Consider the following 10,957-nt stretch of genomic DNA (forward strand, 5'->3'; position numbering starts at 1 on the left):
ACGTGAGTAATAATATTATAAAAATAACAAAATAAACGTGACATTAATTTTTACCAAGTCTTCGCGTCGGGATGTTGACCGAGTCGACTCGCTGAGTTGACCGAGTCAACTGAGTTGAACTCGGTTCGACCGAGTCAACCGAAATGAACCGTCTAATCTCTTTGACTGCATTACTCGAACCCGCTGACCTGAGCCCGAACCACAACAGGTCTGAACCGTTGACCCGAGTTGACTGAGTTGACTTGGTTTGACCGAGTCAAACCGAACCGAGCCGTCTGACCGCGAACCGAAGCCGAACCGGAACTGTTGACTTGTCGACGTGAGCCGTAACCAAAACGACTAGAACCAATCATCATCTCTACCAACAACAGTGGACATATAAACATAATCATCATCATCATCTTCAGTTTTGCGAGAAATAAAAGGAATAGGACGAGATTACCGGGATAAATCTTCGGATAAAGGCGCGAACCACCGGAAAATTGGTGATACCCATCGGATAAGGACAAGAACCGCCGGTCTATGACACAAACCGCTGGACCGAGGCACAACCCACTGGTCCGAGACACTAACCACCGCCTGAAGCCGCCGCCTGTTTCCACTGCCGCCGCCGTGAGCGGCGGTGCCGCTCCTCCTCTTCTCTCTCTTTCACTCCGGCTCCTCTCTCTCTAATCTCACCCTTCTTCTCGGTTCTCTCTCTTTCACTCCGGCTCCTCTCTCTCTAATCTCACCCTTCTTCTCGGTTCTCTCTCTCACCCGTTCGTGGCCGCCGCACCACCACCGGTTAGTGGTGGTGGTGGTTCGTTTCATAACCAGAAAGGAGGTGGGGGGTGTAGATCGGAGGGACACAGAAGGTGAAAATGGGGGTTTACTGGTGTGGGGTGTCTCGCCGGAGAAACTCGCCGGAAACACAGGGGTGCCGGCTACCGTCTACCGTCGCCGGTCCTCCTTGTGGTCATCAGTCTGCACTGAGATGGAGGGGAGGTGGGGTTCAGTTCCTGTGGTGTTATTTTGAGGATCAAAGAAATGAAGGGTTCTCATATGTGTGTGTATCTGGTACATATAATCTGTTTATTTTGAAATCGAGAGGGTGAGAGGGGATGAAAGGCCTGTTCTCTATTTGTGTGTGTGTGTAACCGAGAAGGAGAGGGCAGACTTTTAAGTCTGTGGGTTCTTGTGTGAGTGTATGTGTTGTGAATGAAAGATGATACACCCCTTATTTATAGAGATAACAGATATCTTACAAATCTTGTGTGTTCTAAACTTTTGAGACAACAATCTTTTGTCAAGATTTTGCTTAGATTTTGGCAAGATTTTCTTTTTCTAAGATCTTGAAGAGATTTTGGATAGATTTACAAGAAGAGTCTTGTAGAAAAAAAAAATCTAATATATTATATGTAGGTTTAGGCTTGTGTGTTTTGGGCTTGGGCCCAGGGCCCACAAGCCCATCTCATGTGTGAGCGGCCCGTAATTCCTACGAGACCCGATATCGCGACCCATACTCCATAAGCATAAAATATTCGTGTAACATCCATATTTGTCGGCGTCGTGGGTATTTTGTACGGTATCGGTCCGTTGTCGCGTAATATTCAGCAGATTTTCCGTAAATCACCACACGCGCACTGTATAGCTGAACAAACGTTCCTGGGCACTCCAAGGGCCTAATTAAGTTAATTAGCGTCGTAAACACTATTTATTATTGCGTAATTACCTGTTAATCACGTAATTAAGGGCGTAAATTACCGGTTGTCACACCCAAGCAAGCTCCAGCTAAACATCTAACGACCTGCAAGGCATGTAACAACGAGTCAACAACAAAGTTGAGCGAGTTCACAGTTGGTGTTCATTTTAAAGTCGTTCCAAAAACCATAAGTTCATTCGTAAACCATGTGTTAACCAATTTCTTGTTTCCCAAACCATAACCAGTGGGGGCTACCCCATGTTAACCACTAGACTAGTTATATATATTGGCGTCCTTCCCAACCGAGGACGGAGGTACGTATTCTACCCAACCGAGAATACGCAGGTTAAATGTAGGCGTCCTTCCCAATCCGAGGACGGAGGTACGTATTCTTCCAAATCCGAGATTACGCAGGTTTAGTGTAGGCATCCTTCCCAATCCGAGGACGGAGGTACGTATTCTTCCCAATCCGAGAATACGCACGATTAAATGTAGTCTATTAGTGGTGAATATACAGGTTTCATCTTAGCTTCTTAATCCCATTCCCAATCCATCGGGAATCCCATGCCTTAAGAGTGTGAACTCACATTTGATTTGCTCGGTAGATAAAACGTTTGTCCTAAGTTGGTCAACCACATCCGACCAAGAGTTCATTTAGCACGTCTACTGCCATCAGCCATGAATTAGAATCGCCACCTCCAGTTTCGATCATCACCCTTGACCGAACATGACCACCAACTCCTCAGCTGTCATCCACCGTGACTCACCAGAAAATAAACCGACGGACCGAGTTAAGATCTGTGTATACAAGGAAAATCACGAGCTCGCCTAAAAGGATAACCTACCGGAGAAAACGTGTCGCCGCCAGTCCCGCCTAGGCACCGCTGCCGTCTACTGTCTTCTCCGACAGCCGCCGGCTGTCACCATCAACGTCATCGTTCCCATCGACGTCTTTATCTCCACCGGTCATCATCGTCAACATCAGCGGCAGTCGCCGTAAAACCGACGATGTCGTCACCGCCGTAGGCGATACAATCGCTAGCTCCACCGTCAGGGAACAGTCTGCTGGTTGGATTATACAACAGAGAATGGGGAAGAGGTGGGTGTAGTGAAGAGGGGTTGGGCTACTTGAGCTAATGGGCCGTAGGGAGAAAGGGTACGGGTTGGGCTACATGTTGTCGCAAGGGGGAGGGGATGGCGGGTTGGGTTTACTTGTCTGGGCTGAGCATGATTCAACAAGAATGAGGAAGGATCTCGACCATTTGCAAAGTAGGTGTGCGGCCCGGTTCAGTTCTAGTGCGACTAACTTTTATATTATAACACATACATAAAACATTCACATAACGCGTTACCAAGTTCACAACTATTCAAATTTAATCAAACACCATATTCGTTTCACATAGCGTACACATCGTTACAAAGTAAAAGCGAAGCGTAATAGGGTTTTATACAAATTGTCACACCACTGGACCGGGTAGCACTTGTGACGGGCTTCGCGTAGTCGTGGGCCGCACACCCCATTGTTGGATTCTAATTGAAAGAAAAGCCACAACTGGCCGATTACATGTTTGGGCTTTGTAAGCGCAATGATCGGCAATACATGTATGTTTTTATTTATGCCTTGGTTTATGGCTTTATATGAGGTTTGTTGACAAATTAACACATGATGGTTGTGTTTAGACTAATAGAATGGGTACGGTTGTGAGGGATTCAAACTGGGCTTGGGATTAGGGAATTAATATTCCACACTCAAAAGTTAAAATGTGTATAACTTAACTTGTTCTGCATAAACATGGGATAGGTGTGCATAATTCAGTTATGAACATGAGTGTAGTTAGTGTGGGCCGAAGCCTTGGTGGGCCGTGCATGCTAATTGATTATGTGATGATACTGGATTAACTACTATGACTTGAATTGGAAGAGTGTGCTACATGAACAATAACTGTGTATTATGTGAATAAGGAATACGTGAACTAAATATACGTGAAACATGCGGATTATGTGCAATATGAACTGATGATTGTTGGTAAATAATGATAGGACGTGTTTGATCGACTATTAAACAAGTAATTAATCTTACCGAGCAAACCTAAGGTGAGTTCATTTCTCTTGAGCATGCGTCCTGGTGGTTAGGATAGTCAGTGGGTATCCCGGGGAGGGATAAGTCTTTTGGGTAAAAACGGGAATGTTGGATAATATACTCATCCTATCACCTTTAAAGTCCCTTCGTGTTGTTTGGTTACCTGAGGGGTAACATGGTATTAGTTGGTAGCGCTACTTAGGTTTGGCAACCTCACCCCGTACCTGGGAGGACGGGTGTTGAACTAATGACCTAGTCATGACCAATGCTTTGATAGGAGCATTAGAGAAAGGGCAATGTAAATCAGGAGCCGTCTTGTATTCGGGGTATTATCAACATTAAATTCAATGGATTAACTAAACATTTGGTAACCAACGTTTTCGTAAAACTATGAACTCACCAGCGTTGTCTGATACACTTGTTGCATGCTCGCAGGTCGTTAGATATCTTGGATTTGGGAACTTGCTGTCTGGAGTAGCTGGAGTGGTCATAGGTTAACTGGAGGGATTCATTTGATTGATTATTGCTATTATACATTAGTTTTGAACAATTTAACTTTGGTTTACTATTTGCTTCCTCTGAACATGTTGGTTTTCATTTAAACTTGTTGATGACATTTTTCATTCATAATTGGGGATTTTATTTATAAATTTGAATGGGTTCAATGTAATTAGTGGCTCGTTGTTGGTATGCCACACGCCTAACAGGGACTTTCCCTAGGTGGTATTTTGGGGGTGTAACAAAATGTGAGTTTGGTTTGATAACATGTACATTTGTGTTTCGATTACTTAAGCTTTACCACTCCCAACTCAGTTTCGGGGAAAAAAAACGTATCAATACAGAGAAAAATTTGGGCACGTCGTGATGACATACTAAAAATTATATAATATACCGTATCTTAATAGTTATAAAAGAAAAAAAACATGCAAAATCAACTAAAAATATATTAATAAAATAATTAAATGTTAAAAATAAACAATATTAAAATAATTTTAAAACACTATTCATGGTGACTTTGTATTAATATATACAACTAGTAATATTCCCCACGTGTTACGGCGGGTCTACGGAAGTATCAGTTCGATTTATAATGGGATCAGTATGGTATCGGCACTCGATATAGCAACCAAAAGATACAACCAAAAAATAAAAGTAGTTACAACCAAAATGATGTCAACACGTGATTTACAATGGTCAAAAGAGGAAAACCATAAAAACGAAGATCGGTTCCAATAATAACGATACCAGTACTAATGTTGTTCGGTTGAAATTGACAGGGCATTGATGTTGCTAGGACGGTGTCATTTTAGTTAGTCACGGTAAGGGTATGGTACCAACACTCGCTAAAGATAAGCATGCCGTAACATTATAGTCGAAGTTGTTCAAATGGTATTGGTTTGGTTCGTCACAAAAAAAAAATCAATTATATTTTACCCGTTCGATTCAAACAAAACTTATATTTAAATATAGATAAAAATAAGCATGTCGCAACATTATAGTCGAAATTTTATAAGGCATTACTTGTATTATTAAATTAATGTAAAGGATAAACGATGTCGACATATAATAAATACCAAAACGTAGATAAAAAATAGACACGTCATAACTGTATACTCAAAATTTTAAAAAAACATCAGATCATAAAAGTTATAATAGAAAAACAAAGTATGATTAATTAATGTAAAAAATAATTAAAAGCTAGAAAAAAATATAATAACATATATAATATTAATTTTGTTTACTGTTCATCACTACTTTCTTTTCATATGTATAATATATATAATTGTATGGTGTTCATTAAATTAAATGTTTTTAGTTTGTTTTTTTTTTTTTTTTTTTTTTTTGGTTTTATGGGTTTTTCAACATGTAGATATAAAATATTGTGGAGTACTTTTTATATACAGTTATACCGTTTATCTTTTTTTTGTTATTTTGAATTAGATAATATAAAATTTTGAATACAATGTTGTAACATGTTTATTTTCATCTACGATTCGATAAATCTTTTGGATTCTTTTTCTTCTTTGACGTGACGAACTGAAAAAATATTGTTCGAACTATATCAGTACTGGTATCATATTCGTTTTTTTATGTTTTCTCGACGTGGCATTATAAAAGTGATTGAAAATAAAGTTGTGTGGCAATAGAGTATTTTTAGTACTGTATGCTATAGCAAGTGTCGGTGACCAAATTGATGCCCTGCTCGAAAAACGTAGCTACCAGTATCGATATTTGTTAGATTGTTTTCGATCAATATAAAACACGTGTCGATATTCCTTTGGGTGTATTTCTTTTGGTTGCTATAAGAACCGAGCCGATACTTTAAAGAATTGTGCCGATATCGACCAAAATCCCGTCGCGAAGCATGGAAAATCCCACTAGTTTCCCTATAAATAGGTACAAGTCTATATTTGGGGATCATCTTTTCTACTCGTACATATCCGAATTTTCAGAGACAGCGTAATATGACTATATATGAGTATGTTGATTATTTAATTAATTAATAAACATGTTTATATAAAGTAGAAGCTTAATGTTTTGTGGTCTAGTGGTATGAGACTTGGGTTTTCTAATAGTGAGTCAATTCAATTTCCATTTGTGTCATATTGGGATGGATATCACCCTGGGCTTATGCTCAGTGGTTGGGCAATGATGGTGACAAACCCACCGAGGGGGTTCGATCCTGAGTCGCAACCCGGTTTTCATCCGGCTGTTACTTCAGCGAGGCAACTCGTGTGGAGATAGTACAGTTTCTGAGAAAATGCCGTAATCAAGTCTGACTAACCCAATACGGGCTCGTTTAGTATAACATAGTATGAACAGATCTTGTTTAGGGTCACCATTTAAGTGGTATGACATTGGGTCACTTAAAAAGAAAGTGACGGTTAAAAAAAATTGTTTGACTTAAAACAACAAAACCAATATAGAAGAAAGAAGTAATATACAATTGTAGCTTAAGTAAATATACTTTAGAGAAAAATGCCCGGATAGTCCCTGTGGTTTCACATTTTTTCACCTATAGTCCCCAACTTTCTAAAACTACCTGAATAGTCCCCAACTTTTCATTTTTTGTTCCCGGATAATCCCTGGGTCTAACTTTAGTTTGTTTTCTCTGTTAAGTGGGTGTGAAATGACCAATTTACCCTTTCCTTTAAAAGGGCAAACCATAGGGACTATCCGGGCATCTTCTTCATTTTTAGAGAAAAACCCCACCACCACCATAATTCATCTTCAACCTCCACCCACCATCACCCTCCTCCACCCTTTAGGGTTACCACACTCTCCGATCGTCTTCTGAACTCCCTCACCTGCAATGGCGACACCACCAATAAACCCGATTTCCGAGAACTTGATTTTGCTCCTGGGTCGGCTCCGGCTTCACCCATACAGACAAATGAAAAACACAATATCATTGTCTGCCTTCTCTTACCCTCTCGACTGCTCGATCGGTGACCGGAGCCGGGGTGCCGGCTGTGAACTCCGACAAACACTCACCCCTGCTTCCTCCCTCTCGAGTCCTCTCTGGTATACACACCGACCGGCTGCCGGCGGTGTCTCCGACGAGCCGCACACACCCACTCGACTCAACCCCTAAACCCTTAATTCTGGTAAAAAATCAGGCAGCGGCGGCGGCGTTGTTACCCGTCTGCCGTTCAGGTGACACTCACCCACACCCTCGTTCCGACGCCTCGTTTACCATTCGGAGATGATAATGATAATGATGATTATTATTATTTCCGACGACCTGGGTTCGGACTCATGGATCTTGTTTTCTTTCTCAGTTGTTCGATATGTCAATCTCAGGTTCGTTGTGCGATCTTCAATGTGATTGATTTTTATTTTTGATTTCGATTTTGTTATGGTTTTCACGGCGGTGAGGTTTCCAGCTCCAGCAGCCGCTGTTCCTGCAGCACAACCTGCACAGTGAGTGAACACATTTGCTTCTGTTTTCTTGATAGATTCTGAATTTTTTGTCGATGTTAGGTATGAAGAAATTGGGTGCTTTAATCAATCTTCAAGTTTTGTTCTTTGATCTTTTGCACTTCTGGAAATAGTTTTATTTATGAGGCGATTAAAAATCATGATGACATGAAATTTTTATTCAAAGGTTGCTTTATTGCTTGCACCTTGCATTATTATCAGACTTTTTTAATCATTATACGGTGGAGGGTGGAGGAAGGTGATGGTGGTTGGAGGTTGAAGATGAAGTGTGGTGGTGGGGTTTTTCTTTAAAAATGAAGAAGATGCCCGGATAGTCCCTGTGGTTTGGCCTTTTAAAGGAAATGGTAAATTGGTCATTTCACACCCATTTAACAGAGAAAACAAACTGAAGTTAGACCCAGGGACTATCCGGGAACAAAAAATGAAAAGTTAGGGACTATTCAGATAGTTTTAGAAAGTTGGGGACTATAGGTGAAAAAATACAAAACCACATGGACTATCCAGACATTTTTCTCTATACTTTATTTAAAACCTAAATATATATATATATTAAATTGAAATAACCAACACTAATTTAACATGAGAGAAGAAGTTCCCATTTAAGTACTTAGTTGGCATGTCGACAAAACTCCATCTCTTATCCTCTAATCCAATCAAAATCCACCACCCTCCTCACCCAACCCACCCCACCCCACCCCCACTGTTGTTCTTTCTCTAAACAATCTTTTAGATTCATTTCTTGATGAAGGTATGGTTGCTTCTCTTTTCCCCTTTTCTGCCTTGCTTCATTAGACCAAGAGAAAGGCACCAATCTTTGCTCACTTCACACATCACAATAACATACTCATAGTCCCCAATCATTCAACCCCAGATTTTTTCTTCCTATCTTTTTTTCCATTTCCAGCTTTTCAGGACTTCATATCCCTTTACTTTTTATTAATTGGGATTTCAAGATTTTCCAATCTTAGAAACCACAACTGGTCCAGATCTTGTTCACATTCCTAGCTTTGTGTTGGCCTGGTCTTCTCTCTCTCTCTAGACTCTAGAGAGAGAGAGAGAGAGAGAAAGAGTGGATTCGCTTTTCTTGATACCCCTCCATCTTTGGGGAAGTATTTTCGTTAATTTTGAAAAGGTGGTCTTTTAAAGATTCCTCAGGGTGGTTGGCTGTGGAGGCAAACAAAAGAAAAGGCTATTCTGATTCCATTTACCCAAAACAAAAATGCTTCTTCATTTAACTTTCTTGAATCCATTGTAAAACACTCAACACCCCCTTCCCTTTTGAACAAGCACCCTTGATATTTGATCTTGGTTTTGGTTTTGGGTTTTTGAATTGGAGTTTAATGAAGTGGGAAACAGCCAATTCATCAAGCTGGATGATGGAAGATAGCTTAAAGAGCACAATATGGACTCCTGTTGAGAACAAGTTGTTTGAAAATGCTCTTGCTAAGTTTGATAAAGATACGCCTGACCGCTGGCAGCGGGTGGCGGAGATGGTGCCCGGGAAGACGGTGGCGGATGTGATGAAACAGTACAAGGAGTTAGAAGATGATGTTAGTAGTATTGAAGCAGGGCTGTATCCAAAATATGGATACAATTGCAGCACTTCTAGTTTCACTTTAGAATGGGGAAACAATAATGAATTTGATGGGTTCCCATATAGGAAAAGGTCTGCGGCTGCTGCTGCGGCCGCCTCTGTCCCCATGGCTTTGGTGGCAGCCGGGCGGCCGCTTGAACAAGAAAGGAAAAAGGGTGTTCCGTGGACTGAAGAAGAACACAAGTAAGTTTCTTTACTCTATATGATTTAGTTGAGTTGGGTCTGACTAGAAGCTAGATTCAAGGTTTTCCCTTATCCATAGACCCTGCTTTAGGAGCGAAATATTACTGGTTACATTTTTTTTGTTTATTTAATTAACAATTTGATCATTTCTGTTATAATTCAACGATTTTTTACATGGGTTTTGGGGAATTTGTTGACAGATTGTTTCTATTGGGGTTAAAAAAGTATGGAAAAGGAGACTGGAGAAACATTTCAAGAAATTTTGTGGTGACAAGAACACCAACTCAGGTGGCAAGTCATGCTCAGAAGTATTTCATCCGGCAACTTTCTGGTGGGAAAGATAAAAGAAGAGCAAGCATTCATGATATAACCACTGTTAATCTTAACGAAAACTCCGGCTCTTCATCGGAATATAAAACAGCCGCTTTGCCGGAGCAATGCAAATTCCAGTGGAATCAACCAAACAGTGAAAGCACCACCATGGATCTTAACCAAGCATATGGGAATATGTTCATGTCTCCAACATATGGAGGGACCATGTATGGCGGAGGCGGTTTACAGATTGGTGTACCCAATAATATGGTTTTTCAGATGCAAACCACCTATCCTCTCTAAGGTTTTTGTGTCATGGGTTTTATTTTTCTTTTTTGCTTTGAAATGGGTAGTTTATGTTGGTTGTGTTCATGATGTTTTGATATTCTCTTGTGGTATTATCTATAAGTTGTGAATATTTTTAGCCGTTGTTTAGCGTGGTTTTAGCTCTTCGGAAAAGGATTAGATTTTGGATTATTTATGTAGGTTTTCGTCTCTGTGAAGTGGCACACACAGATGCTTAATACAGTTGTTAATACAGTTGTGGTGCACAACATGTAATAGCATCTGCGTGTCACTTTCATTTAGAGCTTTTTGAGCAAGACGATCTATCTTATTAGCATATAATCCAAGATTTTATTTGTCAGACAGTTGACTTTCATTGACCCTTTTTGTCATTGGTAGAATTGATATTCCACCGACATGAAGAATCTAATGATCCTAGTTATTCTTGATCAATGATCAGGCTAAAAAGCTTGATTTTCCTTGTACAAATCAAGATTCTTGTTTAACAACTGTTTCTGCTCTTAATCTTTGCTATAAGCCCCTCTTTCTAGTCAAAAGTGGATTTTCTTTCTCTGAGTGAGAATCTGTGGGAAGATTGTTATGATAGTAGTGCCTTGGATCATGAAATTTTGACTTTTTTCCTATCCGGAGTTTGACTTTCACATCCCACTAGAAGATAGGAAAACTCTGCTTCAAATGATGATGAGCTTGTAAAGATAGCTTAGGTCGCTTAACTTTTCAAAACAATTTATGACTTTTTGAAAAAGTTAATAAGTCATAATGGAGTGACTTATTGACTTTTACTCCTACATAAAGATGAAGGGAGTGGTTACCTATTTGGAATAGGTAAACTCCTCATTCACCCAATCAAACAGTGCCA

At 40.2% G+C, this 10,957-nt stretch overlaps 1 protein-coding gene across 1 annotated transcript; it reads left to right on the plus strand.

Moving 5' to 3' along the window:
* Window positions 1-8,355: 8,355 nt before the first annotated feature.
* Window positions 8,356-10,438, plus strand: LOC110936381 (transcription factor DIVARICATA). The gene is made up of 2 exons (XM_022178750.2): window positions 8,356-9,480; window positions 9,681-10,438. The coding sequence occupies exons 1-2, from the start codon at window positions 9,044-9,046 to the stop codon at window positions 10,093-10,095; spliced, it is 852 nt and encodes a 283-aa protein (XP_022034442.1). The 5' UTR covers window positions 8,356-9,043; the 3' UTR covers window positions 10,096-10,438.
* The last annotated feature ends 519 nt before the right edge of the window (window positions 10,439-10,957 follow it).

Source organism: Helianthus annuus, chromosome 4, assembly GCF_002127325.2.
Source record: "Helianthus annuus cultivar XRQ/B chromosome 4, HanXRQr2.0-SUNRISE, whole genome shotgun sequence".
Lineage (NCBI taxonomy): Eukaryota > Viridiplantae > Streptophyta > Magnoliopsida > Asterales > Asteraceae > Helianthus > Helianthus annuus.

What these genes read in the sequence shown, in the direction of transcription:
- LOC110936381 (XM_022178750.2), top strand. Translation starts at nt 9,044, where the DNA reads ATGAAGTGGGAAACAGCCAATTCATCAAGCTGGATGATGGAAGATAGC. An exon ending in TGGACTGAAGAAGAACACAA is followed by an intron (nt 9,481 to 9,680) that starts GTAAGTTTCTTT and finishes ATTTGTTGACAG; the next exon opens with ATTGTTTCTATTGGGGTTAA.